The following is a 15,845-nucleotide window of genomic DNA, read 5'->3' on the forward strand; positions in this document are numbered from 1 at the left end:
TAATTTTGTTGAGCTAAAACATTACTCTAATTTAATCAGACAAAAAAGCCCTATTTATAATTTGATTCACTATCTTTCACAAACAATTTCACTTTCCTACCTTTTCCCTTTGTTCACTTAATTGCTAGATTGTTTTAAGAATGCATGAAGATCAAAAGCTGATTTTATGGCACTTTGAGGTGTGAAAATCAAAGACAATCACAAACAAAAGATGATTAAAAAATAGCTTTTTGCCCTCCAAAAATAAAATTTTTATTTTTAGATTGTGGATTTTTGGTTTTTTTTCCCTGCTTAAATATTTGTGAATGGTGTGAAGTACAAACTGCATTGGATTCTTCAAAGCAATCACATCCACCTGATGCAAAGCAGGTACAGAACAGCTGCAATATGAAGTCACAGTGCACACTGAACTGCATTGTGGCTCTTGTGTATCTCAATGTTTTTCAAATACTGGAAATCTTATATACAATTTACTGAGGGGGCATAACACTATCTGGATCAGAGCAGCTCAAATGATTGTAAAGGGCAAAGTTTTAACCTCACTAAATCAATGGGAAATCCAGTCACAGCTGCTGTAGGATTCCCCTTCTTGCAGACTTGTCTATTTAAAATTTTAGTCTGCCTCCTAGAACACGCAGAAAAAGCACTAAATGTAGGCAGTTATACCTGCATGTTCCTCATTTCCTTGTTACCCATTTGGGCCAATGTATTACAGCGACCTGGAGAATGGCACATGCTTTCTGTTTGTGATGTTTCAGGCTCATCCCTCAAGGCAAAACTCATTGGCAACAACAAATGCTTTGTTCAGTGACTGCTTACCTATATTCTGAAAATATTTATTGCATCTTATTTTTTAAACAGTAATGTGAGGGCACTGATGGGTAGGTAAAACTAGCTCTTAACATCAGCTCTGGGGAAAATACTGCCCTGAGTAAATCAGGCAAAAGTTTTTATACAGAAACAAATGTGTGAACAAATCAATGTTTTTCACATGAAATGGAAAAGAAAACAATTGATTTCCTAGAAACACCAATAACATGTCTTTGACAGACTTCAGCATCAAGTACCTACTTCAGCTGGTGCAGAGCAGTCCAGTGAACGCTGCTTTTGAAATTCAGTGCTTCCAAAACTGATAACAGAGGGCCAAGTCCCACTGGGGGACTAAGCCTACAAGAAGCTGAATCTCTGATCAGAGAAACATTTTGTAAACACACTACTTTCTCACCTGGAGGACACTGAGCAAGCAGTATGAAAGTGCTGCATGACAGCTGGCTGCCTGAGGCCTCCCTCCATCATGGGGAGAAAAACAAAGCCAGGATTTTTAGACATATATATATATCTATCTATATCTATATATATATATCTATCCTGCAGCTCATGTTGGTAAGAATCAAACAGGAAAAGAAAGGAATTTAAGCTCCCCCCTAGAAACAGATAATATTTCCCTTCTCTTGGAGTAAGGAGACCCATAAACTATGAATCTGTGTACTGGGATGCTGTGGGATTGAGCAGTAAATGGGCACTTACAGAGTGTAAGAATTGGGATGCAATGAAAAAGTGAATACTGTGCTCAACTCGGTAGCAGAAATAGCATCTGCAAAATGTATGGATTAGAGGAAGATCTCTCTAAGATAGCAGAAACTTTTCAAAATAATGTCAGTCTGACCTGAGCAGGATGGTAGCAAAATAGAGGGATATAAACTTTTCTTTGTAAGTCTTAGCTATGAATGTGAATTTTATGTGGGTTGACAGGGAATTTTGACTGTATCAACTACTAGAAAAACCTATTTACTGCTGAGATGATAGACTATATTTCTTCATATCTTATTTTGCTTGCAATCCAGCTAAATCACCTTATTTCTTTATGTTAGAGATATATATTTACTTGCTTCTTCCACCAAAAAAAAAAGTTTAATCTAAATGAAGCTGCTTACCTTCCACTAAAAGTGTGATTTTTTTCAGCCTGAAGAAAAATATCTTTGTCAAAAAGAAATGTTTTGTAATAGCTTTTATACCACAGTATTATTTCCAGTTAATAGCAGCCTTGTAAGTAGATATACAAAAAAATAGAAAAAAAGGTAATTGTGGGTGTTTTATTCATTTGCCATTTGCCTGCATTCCAGTTGATAAAAAAAAAAAAATAAAGAAATTAAATAAAGTTAGGATTTAGCTTTTGCATCACACTGTGCTTGATTCAAATATTTTACTCTAAACCATTTTTTAGGGACAAACAACATGGAAAAACTAATAGCAACAGGGAAAAACTAATATTCAAATATTTGTGATACCCTAAGCATTGCATTTCAGGAACACAATATTAATTTTAATTAGAATTTGCATTTGAGAGATTTTTTGCTCAATTTTGGCTTTATGATTTATGACTTTATGCAATTTTCTATCAATGATTCAAGATAAAAGGAAAGCCAAAGGTTATATGTAAAGTGGACATTATATAAGGGAAGAAAGCATGTTTAAATTATGTTAGTTGCATGTCAGAAAACAACCAGCCATTCTGAAACTACTGAAAATACACAGTATTTTCCATCTGTAGGATAGATATCATCTGTCACAGGATACAGGAAAGCAAGAAGAATGACTCACAAACATGCAGCAGCTACCTTTTATAAGAATTCTGTGCATGTGCTAAACAGTGCTGTTGCAAAAATGTGTATTTTAAAATACTGTTGAGACTTAAAGACAGTTAAAGATTCAGTTAGAGGAGAATCAGAATAATTGCAAAACTATGTATGACAAAAAAAAAAAAAATCAAACACCAAAACAAAACCCCAGGAAAACAACACAAAACTTGCTCAAGTTCTCATCTATGTGTGTTTCTCAACTTTAAGGTCAAATAAGCTGTCTTGCCTTGCCTGCCACTCATACAGGAAAAAAACCCAGTAAAATTACACAATGAAGGGGATGTAAGGTGCAAAACAAATAATCCAGCCCAAATAATGAAATGAAAAGTCAAAAATGAAAAAAAAAATCAATCCACAGGGTGACTCAGTCACTTGGATGGACATGAACTTAAATGGCACAAAAGGTAAGGGGCTATTTTTGACTCTGATTTTCTAGTATCTGAAGTTCTGTAAAGTTTAACCATGGTACATGACATCAATAACTTCAAAGGCTGCATTTATGCAAATGAGATTTGTAAAGAAGAAAGCAGCTCCTTAAAAGCCTTTTTAATGCAAAAAATATGATGGAATATCTGGATAATTACTTGCCTTTATTGCCATTTGGGACATAGTTTTGCAATGAAAGTATAAATATCAAATTAATGTAGATTTTTAAATAGTCTTTAATGAGGAGGTGCAGGTGCTATTAGAGCACTACTGTGGATTTTTGATGCTGCAATATCATATCATGTAGCTTTAGTCTAAGAGAAATCCTGGAGGCCTCATCCCTGGAAGGGCTAAGGCCAGGCTGGACAGGGCTTGGAGCACCCTGCCCATGGCACAGGAATTGAACTAGGTGATCTATAGAGATCTCTCCCAAACCAACCCATTCTGTGATTCCATAGCAAATAAAATGCTCCAGGTATGTACAAAATACTCTGACTTCAAGTGGGTTTTTTAAAACATAAGATCATAAGGTTAAAAGAGACCTACAGAGACTGCCAAGGGACTCCCCACCACCCTACAAAGGCATATCCAGGTCTTCTAATTTCTGTCCTGTATTTGCCCATCCCACTCCTAAAGGCTTACACTGACAAAGTGTCTGGAATGTTGGAGAATATCTATTGCAGAACCACACTACTAGTATCACTATAATTTATAAATTTTCTTTGTATCACCTGATTGTTCTTTGAACATGGGCACTTTGTTTCTCATCCTTTCTACAATAGAGAATTCAGATGAATGCATTATTCCATCCCCCACCTTCAAGGCTTTTATCACACCTCTCCATGATCTTTCATCCTATGCAACTATAAACAGACACACTTTCCCACTTCTCTCCTCTGAACAGTTCCAAATGTTCCACAGACTTTTTGAACTGCTGTGTCTAAGCTGTCCATGATGTCCAATTAATGCTATATTCAGTAAAGGACAAGAATTACATGTCTTAGAGGTACATATGCAAACCAGAAATATATTCCTTTTTTTGTAACTAGATTGCAGTTGACTTACATTCAGCTTGTGAACCTTTCTAAGCCATTGATCAGCTCTGAGGAATTGTAGCACAGTCAGCTTTTTTTTATTTGTGCTGTTTCTGTGAAGATGATTATTTCTACCAGATTATTTCTAAAACTTGCTTTCACCAGTATGGATATTGCTTCCATATTTCCAAAGGTTGTTTTGAAGCCTGACCCTACTAGGAACACACTCCTCACCCAGCTCCCCTTATGCAAATTGATTTGCATGCAACTGCAGGACTTAGGTCATTAAAAAACACTGATGAGTTCTGGAGCTAGGACAAAGCTTTGAAGGGGCTAATGCAGATAACTACAGTCCACACATAGTTAATCTTTCATTTCACTGATAAGGAACATCTGATTATGGGGTTCTGAGCAGTGTGGCACCTACTCCACAGCTATGTAATCATGACAATGCTTCCTTGCCTTCCCTATCAAAGTATCCTGGGATGGACTTTTTATAGTCTTTATAATGGCCAACTGTACAAGCACCAGATGTTCTCTCCTTCGTTCAAAAGGACTTTTATCCTACCTTGGAAGAAAAGTATACTCTTTTTGTGTGATTTGGTGAACGAAGAAAACATCCAGGCTTTTATTCTGTTTTTTTTCCACAGATGCTTACAAACAGCTTAGCTTTTATTGATGGATGTTTCTGGGAACTCACTGACTAATTCTCTGGCTCCTCTTTTCCTCCCTTTCCACTGAGATGATTTATGTCCATCGTTTTCTGTAAGCTGACAGCACACTGGATGCTCTAATCAGAGGTGGACATTTTGTGCATGGGTGATTTAGTCATTAACAGCATTAACACCGTGGACTTGCTTTCCATGCGAATGTAGAAAGGGACAAGTTCATTATATTATACTTAATAATATACACTATATTATATTAAATATACATAATATAATATATGATATTATACTGAATATTATTACTGGACACTGTGAAGGTATTAAGTCAAAACCTAGTGTGCTTGATACTTGTACATGGGTCACACATGCAGGGATACAGTATTTTTCTAACCTGCATGTTCCCACTCTTCTAGAAATATTATTCCTTAACTTCGTGAAGAGAAAAAATTATTATGGTAGGCAAAAAGCAGTGTAGGATCAGTATTGTCCATCATTAACTTATTCAGAAAGCATAAAATCCTAAGAAATGGGTGATTGGTTTTAATTAAGATGAAAATCAAACACATGCAACATATTTCATATCTTCATAATGTATTTTAGCAAATATTGAAATATGTACGAAATATAACACATTAAAGCAACAGACTATTTCACATCTTTGTATCTCTTCACCCAGAAAAAATTAGGAGAAAGATTTAGTGTCCATTTCACTCCTTCTTCCTGCCTAAATGAACAGAAACCTAAATAATTGCCAGGGACAAAAAGTTATTACAGAATAAAGGAAAGAGTCATCAAAGCCCCCCAATTAATACCAACAGAATCCTTAATGAAAAACTGTATCACCACCACTCAACTGTTTGTGTGCCACAGGTGAGGAACTGATGGCCCAGGCAGTGAAAGAACTGGCAAAAAGGCACCTACAACACCAGAAAGAAAAGGACTGACTTCCAAAGCCAAACTTCTCCAACTGGGAAATTGAATTTCCCTGCCTCCCTTAGTACTTCTGACCATGGCTGCACAAATATAAAAGGCTAAGAAGCTACAGCTATTTAAGTCTATGATAAGTCTTAATTAACTGGGATTTTCAAAATGTATGTGAAGCAGAAAAAAAACATAACAAGCTCAAGCTACAGGATTCATTGTGGTTTCAGTTTTGCTAATTGCATGTGGGTCAAATGACTGCCAAAGCAGTCTGGGCTAATTTACTGATGTGACAATTCAACTGCCATGGTGTACTCCATCCAACAAATCCCAAACAAAATATCAAATGATATTCTATTTTCCAAAATTTATTTGTGTAAAAATTGAATGGCATGGATAAAAATAATCATCTGTTCAAATATTCATATCCCTATATTACTTTTGCTACTATAGAACTGTACTAAAATAACATTACATTAATTTTAATTAGTTTTGCATTTCAAAGCATTTTTTCCACACATAGTATGTTTTTATGCGACTTCTGTCAATACTTGAAGATAAAAGGAAAGCCAAAGGTTATATGTTAATTATTAATTATCTGTTGAAAATAATGTAATGAGCTTGGTTTATATCAGGTCACACTAACTCTCAACTGTTGTTTGTGAACTGCTGGAGCAACAAAAAATATAGCTCCAGGAAGGATAAACATTGTATTGTTAGATCCTTGAAAAAGAATAACTACTCTACCTTTTTGTAGGCTGTGTCATATACCCATGGGGATTTTTTTAAAGTACTATTTGATTGTGTGGTTTTTTGGCTTTTGGTTTTTTTGGGGGGTTTGTTTGTTTGGGTTGTGTTTGCTTTTGTGGGGTTTTTTTGTTTGATTTGGTTTTGTGTGTTTGTTTTGGATTTTGGGGTGGGTGTTTCTGGGGCGGAGGAGGGGAGTTTGCTGGGTTTTTTTTCCAACCTAACCTTTCCCAGGTGTTTGCAGGTTCCTCCAGAAATAAGTATACTATGCAAATCCTGTCACCATGACCCTGCAATTATTTTGTCTTCTACCCAGAGAAGGGGAAGAAGCCTTGAAGGTGCCCAGATGAACTGCACAGCCAGCGTTTGCTCAAGAAGCATGACCCCAAGGAATGTTTGTGTGTACAAACATCTACAGAGAGTACAGAAGTCCCCCATGGAATTTGTTGATAGCAACAACACTGACACTCACAGCAGTGAACACATTCTGCTGACAGAGTAAACCAATTAATAGTGCAGGCACTGAAAAAATCAGTTGGTAAAGTTATTTAATTTCTAGCTGCATTGATCTTTGCATCTGCTTTGCATTGATTATTAAAGCTCTAAGTTTAGCAGGGGGTCATCCACATAGGAGAAACTTCAGTGCCTTCAAAATGTTTTTGAAGAAAGAAACAATTAGTCTGTATATTATCAACACTAACTTTAAGAGATAAAAAGGTGGATGTGCTTATTTTAGAAGGCAGCTACTATCCATACTGGGCAAAGTAAAATGCAAACACTTTGGAAGAGATTCAGGAATGATATGAATCCCACCTTACTGCTACTCAATTGCACACATATGTAAATGTACCTAAAACTCAGCTCTGAAAAAGAATCACGTATTTGCAAGGAAATGGATGTTTGTGGAGGCAGTAGCAAACGTTCTGTAAACTACAAGCAATAAAAGTTATTGTTTGCATGATTTAATGTAATTTTTAGAATACATGGCTAGCATTCAACTGTAAATAAACAAAACTTTAGGTAGAAAGGAAGAGCAGGGTAATAGAATGGAACTATGTTTTCCAGGCTTGCACTTTTGAGTTATTTCCCTGCTCTTTGGAGGAAGGACAGCTCAGACTAAGTTTCTTGTATTCTTCTCCCATTGCAGGGGACTCACCTGGGCCAAAGTTGCCCATCCAGTGCAACTAAAATTTCTGGAAACTCTGAGAAAAGCAATGGAGTATCTAGAGAGGAGTATTTGCACTTTTCTCTTCAAGACCTCTTACTGTAAATTGTCAAACTTTTTCATTCCCTCTTCATATCAGTTCTTGCAACACTTCTGTTGTTTGCAGCTAAATTCACTCTTTTCTTACACAGCTTTGAGAAACAGAAGGTTTGTTTGTGTTTTAATGGGGGAAAAATAATTGATGCTATGCTGCAAAGACACAGGAAATACAAACATAAAGAAGAGTCTCACCACTTTGGGCCAATATTCAACACCTGCTCTTTCTTTTTTGTTAGGAGACAGAAATGAATCATCTATTTTGGTGCAATCTTCTTTATTTACAAAGAACACATCCACCATACTCATTCCTTGAGCACTGTGGAAACCAATTCAAATTACTTTTCTTGTCATAAATTCTAACGGAGTTTTCTGGCTTCTTCCCAGGGTCCCACTAAGGACTGCCTTTCTCATTGTCTGCTGCTTTTTGCTGACAGCTAGTTTGCTAAAAATTCTGCTAATGCTCTTATGTTTACAACCAGTCCCATGGAAAACTCTCAGACCATGCAGCTCAAAGCACCCCCAGGTTCTGCCAAGTGGCCACTTGCCTCAGGCAGTCTTTTTCATTTGGGCCAGTTCCCCCTCTCTTTAAAATAACCTTAATTTTACCTTCCTGTTGCCTTGAAAACTTACCCCAGTACACTTGCAAGAGTTAACCAGGGAGTAGGATTTAATATCACCATTATAAAATTAGCATTATCTCCAGAAGCATTTTATATTCATATTTAGAAAGCTCAACTTTGATAATAAATTCCACTGAACAGAATATCACAACTATTAATTTTAAAGTACTGTTATCAGCAGTAAAAACTACATCCAAGCTTCCTTTCTCTGCATATCCCAGGAACCACATATAATGAAACTAATTTATTTTGATTATTGCCTTTTGGGAATCTTCAGGCTAACTCCACTACACAAATGTAAGAAGGAACTTTAGTTATTATGTTAAGAAAAGTGAACAGTTTTCTTCTCCTGGTCATAAGTACATATAATAGAACACTTACTTAGTTTCTTTTCCCTAATTTATTTTTTTTTATTAAAGAACTCACAATTTTAATTTTAAAATCTGTTGTTGTCTGTTATCTTCTTTACCTTCTGAATTTTTGTGGAATGAAGAAACAGATCTGTTAGCAAGCTCTCACAAATACTTTATATCAGCTTTGCTTAATTCACTCCCCAACAGAAATTTTTTCAATATAATATTGAATCTGTCACTGGCACCATTTAATACTTCTTTTTACAGAGAACATGCATGTTGCGAGCATTACCAATATAAGAATTAGTCAGATGCTTACTTTTATGAAATGACAGTATTATAAATACAACCTCAATTTTACAAAATGCAAGGAAAGAAAGTGAAGAATAACTCTCAGTATGGGACATTTGACTTGATGGGTTATTTGTATTGTTAACAAGAAGTCAGGTCCCCACAAGTATCAGAGTATAAAGAGTGAACACTGTGAAAATTGGGCAGGATAAATTGTCATTTGGAAGGGCCTTTTATACTGACTGCAGAGGCAGTCCTGAGACAAGATCTAGTGTCAGCTACCCAGGCATATTGCTTGAAAGGTTCACTCAGAGAGGAACCTAAATTTTAGGTAAGAGAGAATGCAGAAAACATCAACCTCAAAGAAATGCCCCGGTTATCCTCAGGAAAACTAGATCCACAGATGAAATAAGCAGTCATAGCTCTAGTGATTTCAGAGGAGCCTGAGCAATATAACAAGTTGAGATTCTGGTCCTATGAATAGCTCCTTTGACTTCAGTAGGATTACTCACATAGCCTATGAGTAACTACATACAGATGTGTAAGATATTTGCTAAGCAACAGACAAGAAAATAGCAAAAAAGAAAAATTATCTGTGAGCTTAACAACTTATAAACTATATAATCCTGTAGACCCCTACACACATGAATACTATTACACACTGGGGTACATTAATTATGCATGTCAGTATTTCTTGTTTTCCTTACATTTGCTGTTGTTGGTTCTTTGCTCACCCTGAAACACAAAGTATTGCTTTTGTTCCTTCAAAAGCTGTTGTTCAAGAATACACCATATTGTCTGTGTTTTAGTATTGCTAAAGTAAATGTGTTGCATCCCATAAGCAATATCATATACACCAAAAGCCATTACTGTCTTTTCTAAAGGAAATACTTTAAGAATTGTCATTTGAATAGAAAGCAAAAAAGCTCGAGCTGAAATGTTCATATTCTCCACATTCATTAGTGCTATTGACATAACTGAACTTCTTTGTTCTTATTAGAGTTACCATAGAAATGAGCCTAAAGCTATTACATGAATTGTTACTGCTATTAAGAAGTAGTCTACTTCAGTTTCATTTGTCTATTTGTAAGAACTTTTGAATATTTAAGAGAATAAAACTACCTTGGTAACAAAATCAAGGCAGAAAGGTGGAGGGTTTTTTGCACAAACATAAGCATATTTAATAAACAGAAGCAATAACTTGAGTGGCACCCACACACTGTATTGAAACAAGCATTTTCTACAATTCCATGTTTTTATGTTTGTATATGCTATTCCTTAAGACAGGCAAATGGTGCACAGCTGACTGTATAATGAGATGCTATATATAAATTATATTAACCTTTAAAGTTAGGTAAGCACTTTACACACACAATCCATGCTTTCAAGCATTTTTTACCTAAAAGGGCAATCATGCATTACTTCCTCATTGCTCAAGAGCTTTACAGTGTATCACATGAGGAAATAAGAATCTAAGTAATCTTTAAAGATATGCACTGTCTTTCTGGTGTGTAATTAAAATAATATATTTAAAAGTGATTTACATTAAAAAAAAGTACAAATCTATTTTAACTAACTGACTGATCCAATATACACAAATGCATATTTCAGACTAGATATAGGGAAGATATTTTTATGATCAGGGTGGTGAAACCTCCATGCCTGGGAACATTCAAGTTCAAGCTGGATGAGGCTCTGAGCAGCCTGTTCTGGTTGCTCATTGCAGGAGGGTGGGACTGGGTGACCTTTAAAGGTCCTTCCCAACTCAAACAATTCTATGTTTCTGTGATTCTAGATAACAACACATGACACATTGGCACATGTCTTTTGTGTGTCTGAGTGAAGGGAAGAAGGTGCTTTATGTACATCAGTGATTACAGGCTTTTGGATTAAAAGTAACAATTCCTTAAAACATCTGAGGGGACCAAGAGTACAAAAGGTGCACAAAAGGAAATCTGAGCAGCAACTGGTTTACCTTAGGAAGGGCAAATACTTTGCTAAAATAACTCAACTAGAAGCTTTGTGGTTTATAATCCCATCTGTGTGAGTTTGTTAGTGACCTCAGTGTAATCTTGTCAGCAAAAAGAAAAGTTTAATGCACTATTAAAAAGAAATCATTTGGATGCAGATTCTATCAGCAGCGTGATGCCTTTCAACCAGAAGTTCATGAGACAAAACCTTTGAGCCACTAAAACTCTGGCAGGCAACCGATCAAGTTTTCAGTAAAGTGATCTATGAATGGATTGTCTTGTACCTATTCTGAGCAGAAGACTGAATGAATATTTTATATATGAAACATGCAGAGAAAACAAATAATATTCTCTTCATATTTCTTATTTGGCAAATCTGGGTGATAGATCTTTTCTTGTATAAAGGAGGAAAACAGTCAGATTGGAGCTTCATGGATGGGCTCTTGTGTGAATTTAGGGTATAAAATGCAAGAGGCCCAACAAATCATTTGGGAGAAAATGACAGCTTTTGGTTTTTCATCCAGTGAACTAGAAAGTCAAATTTTACTGAGAAAGGTGCTAGTAGAAAGATTTGTGAGCCTTTGGAGTAAAAAGAAGGACGAAAGATGAAAACCAAGAATACCTATCTGATCTTTTAACATAGTGTAGGACTCTTCTAAAAAATGCTTTGCATTTCCTAAACCTTGCAATATTTAGGAACTCCTTTATTTGATATGCAAGTATATCTTTCCCTTTTACTAATCCTGCCTCAATTTCCATACTTACCTCTAAATGTTATCTTGCTCTGTCATGAATGTTCTAAATTCCTCCTGTTTTGTTTTTGTTTTCTTGGGACTTTGATGGTATTTTTATCAAGACTTTTGGGGTGTTCTTATCAAGATACTGCTATAAGAATTATGCTTTGGATATCATCTCGTTGTATTCTGTATTATTCTTTTCAAGGAAGGAGCTCCCTGAGATGAGCCATATTCCACTATCTTACTTCAGCCCTTCTTAAAAACCTTTTTTAAAATGTCACAAATCCATGGGAGGAATGGGTGGTGGAAGGTGTCAAGGGATGCCAGGCAGGAGGCTGTTCATGTTCTACTGCTCAAAGTTTCAACTGATCTTTTTGGAACTATAAAATAAAAGAATGATACTTTCCAATTTCCCTCAATGCAGAATGTGAATAACTTTGATGGTATAATGTAAGACAGTGTCTGCTGTCCCTTGCCCTTTCAGAAGGCAGGAGAGAAGAAGAGAAGCTCATCCAGGAGTTAAAGTATAAATATAGAGTTCAAAAACTTGAGATAAAATATATCTTAAGGGACAGGAATGTAAGTAAGAAAAAAATATGAACCAAAATTTTTATGAGCAAAAAAAAAAACAAAAAAAAACCAAAGCTCAAGGTCTTAACTTAGGGAAAAATTATTTCAACTAGATAAACTGAAAGACCAACAGATATGGGCAAAAGAAGTTAAATTCAGTGTAGAAAAACATCAGTTATTTATCCATTTTCATATATACACAATGTAACAGTTTCTTACGTGTACTTATGATAGAATCTAAATTTTAACTGCTCAGCAAGATATGGGCAGTGCTCTGAGCAGTGCAAAGCAAGTATTTGCTGAATGAGCAATGAATTAGGAAAGAAACTGGAGGGAAACTTTCTAAATTAATGGGATAACAGAGACATTCCCTCTTCACAATGCAAACAACTTGCTCCTGCTTTGTACTGGATTGGGGCCATGCTATGTTCAATTTGGAATCAATAACGTCCCAATTTAGCCAAGCATTGAAGTCAGAGGGCAAAACAGGACAAGGTTCTGAATTTTCAGCTACACATAGGGCTCTACAAATCTTTAAAAAAATTATTGGCTTAGCTCAAGAGCCTGATAAAATGCATTACTAAAAGATGACAAGAACTGGATGGTAATGTTCCTCCTCCTTCAGGGGAAAGAAAATCAGGAGGGACAATAAAAGGATGCACAGCTTTTAACAGCAAGCTTTTCTGTATTTGTTTGTGTTCTTGTTTTATTTCTATTACCATAGTTTGGGTCCATATTGAAGGTAACATCTAAAGAGTCAAACATTCCTGTCTCTAAAGAATGATGAAAGAGATTAAAAGCTCATCTGCCCAATGGGCTCTAAAGTAGATACTTCAGAAATCTTTTCAACAGTAGATTGTCTCTGTGTGCTATTCATACAATTTATTTGCAACACTTAATTGCAAAATCTTATATGTTACATATAAATAGAAGTTTTCTAGCTAGATTAAAGGAAAATATTGCATGGAATGTAATAAAAAACTTGTATTTTACATGAACTGAAGCTGGTGGTCAAGAGCAGATTGAAAATAAAGGAGACTTCTTTCAGCATTTACAATTCATAACTCTACTGAACTCTAGCTACAAGAGAAAACCAAGTTTCTCTAGCTATACTCAAGGAAAGCCAAGATTCAGAACCAGCCATGAAGCTCTGAGTTCATCCAGTTGCCAAGTATGTCCTTCTCTTTTGCTCTTCTAAAGAAGCTGCTTGATGTTTATGTTGCATTTATCAAACAGCTTATTTTAGCTTTCATAACAGTCTTTGAAGTACTTTTGATGACATTAGGAAAACAAAGCTTGGAAAACTTGAGAAACTTTTTGTATGAAAATGTTTTCATTATCAAATAATGCCTAAAGACCACATTAAAATATTATATTTCAAAAATCTAGGAAAGCAATCACAGAACATTAGACCAGATCCTCTAGATCTGGAAAGGGGTACATTCATATTTGTTCTTAAAAAGTAACAAACCAACCTCATTAACATCTGGAATTAAATCAATGAATTACTACATTCTATCACAATACAGTTTTGCACAGAACTATCAAAGTACTGAGACAAATTTAAATGAAATAATATTATGTTGAATGTAGTATGTAGAATGTTTATGTAGTTTACAGTAACCTTCATCTCTATTTTGCAAGAAATAAGAAATAGATGAGAATTTGCCCTCAGAAAATTTTTAACAATGTTCATATGAATTTAAAAAAAAAAAGTTCCAAAAGGAAACAAGTACCAATAACATACATTTTCCTTTGTAGCACCACTTGAAGCTAAACCTTGGCATTAGTACATTATAATTTCAGTGAAGGAAAATTATAAGTGCTAGTTACCTGGCACTTTTAAAGCATATATAAATTCACTGTAGATCTACAGAAAAAATTATTTAAACATTCATAGTGCCAGTATACTAAGAAAAAAAATCATTAAGTAGACCAAAGCTTGTCTTTAAAATAAACTCTTAAGATTATAGTACATTAAGCAAGTGCTTTTTCCAAAAATCATCAAGGTTAGAAGGTTCAAGAAGGGAAAACATGACTGTCTACAAATTTTAGATCTCATTTATGAGAGCAAAATGAAATATTACAACTACCAGTATACAATCATATATATGTAGCAGCATAGATAAAGTTTAACCTCATTTAACTGTAATAAATTGTTAAGCAGGTAAGAACAAAGATTTGGCCCAGATTTTTCAACATAGCTGTAAGAATTTAGACCACAAAAGAATAAGGTGATTTTATGTATGAATATTTACTGAAGATTTCAATTGTGCCACAGATTTAATGATGAAACTGATTCTAATAGAGAATTTTCCTCCTTTGAGGGGAGCTCCATGTTGGATATTAGGAAACATTTATTTACAGAGAAGGTGGTCAAACACTGGAACAGACTTCCTAGCAAGTGGTCAGTGCTCCAACCACATCAGTGTACATGAAATTATTATTTACTTGGACAATACTCTTAATAATATGGTTTAACCTTTGGTCAGCCCTGAAGTCGTCAGGCTGAATAATTCTTTGCAGGACCCTTTCAACTGAAATATTCTATTCAATTCTATTCTAAATATTTTAAATATGCCACCATAAGGAAATTTTAACTTTCTGCAGCCTAGTGCTGTAATTCCTTTAGTTTTGACAGGAGAAAGAAATAGATTTTTCTTCTTCAGCATAAAAAATTCAAGGGTATAAAATGACTGCATTTTATTTTTGCAGTGCTATTTTTTTTTTTTTTTTTTTTTGCAGTGCTAATTATTTGAATTGCATATACAGGAGAAAGGGAAGGAGTGACTGTTAATCAAAGTTCTCAACATATTCTGAAAGATAAAGTTATTGATACCTCTCTCCGTCGAGAAGCCCAACAGGTTTGTTTGATTTTCCACACGACAGCAGCTACCAGCAGTAAGGATAAGAAACAACTGCAATTACAAAAGAAAAAAAAAGAATTGTAACTTGTGAAAAGCTTATGTTTTTAGAGTATCAAAGGTAATGAAAAGGCATTCTAGCATGGGAAAATAAACCCCAAAAATTGGGGAAAACTAAAGTCTACCAGAATTACAAAGAGTCAACCATCCACGTTCAAAGTCAAAGCAAATGCACATCACATGCTCTGGTTTTCTCCTGGAAATGTTTCCATTAGCATGGGATAAGCTCCAGTACAACTTTCCACATACTCACAACAGTCTCAACAAATATGCACTGCATGTTCCATGTTTAGTAGATGAAAAAAGAGGACGAAGTATAGCAAAAAAAATTATAGCAATTTATATTTCTTTCACTTTGCAAATTCTGAGTAATTTCCTGGGATGCAGGAAGGGTAACTACACAAGGAGTTTAATTAGTTGAGGAGCTGGGTTTGCACATGGACAATAGGCCTGTGTTATCTTATTGAGTATTTCCATGAGTAATTGCCCAGGGAAAACATCTCCAAGGACATCACCACATTACAGTTCCAAAGACACACAGAAGAAGAAAAAAAAAAGACAATTAAACACCTGCAGTGCACAATCAGAGCATACACCTTCTCTCTTGCTTCAGTATCTTTGTATTGTAACATTTAATCCATGAAGTATTTTAGTAGAAAGATCATCAAACTCAACCTCTTT

At 35.2% G+C, this 15,845-nt stretch overlaps 1 protein-coding gene across 4 annotated transcripts in view; it reads right to left on the minus strand.

Moving 5' to 3' along the window:
• The window catches only part of ATRNL1 (attractin like 1), a 433,015-nt gene that overhangs the window by 188,823 nt on the left and 228,347 nt on the right, over positions 1-15,845 (minus strand). For all 4 annotated transcript variants that reach the window (XM_077182833.1, XM_077182835.1, XM_054637523.2 and 1 more), the window contains exon 26: positions 15,080-15,158. In XM_077182833.1, the coding sequence (XP_077038948.1) occupies positions 15,080-15,158 (79 nt within the window). The remainder of the gene's footprint in view (positions 1-15,079; positions 15,159-15,845) is intronic.

Source organism: Agelaius phoeniceus, chromosome 9 (genome assembly GCF_051311805.1).
Source record: "Agelaius phoeniceus isolate bAgePho1 chromosome 9, bAgePho1.hap1, whole genome shotgun sequence".
Classification (NCBI taxonomy): Eukaryota; Metazoa; Chordata; class Aves; order Passeriformes; family Icteridae; genus Agelaius; species Agelaius phoeniceus.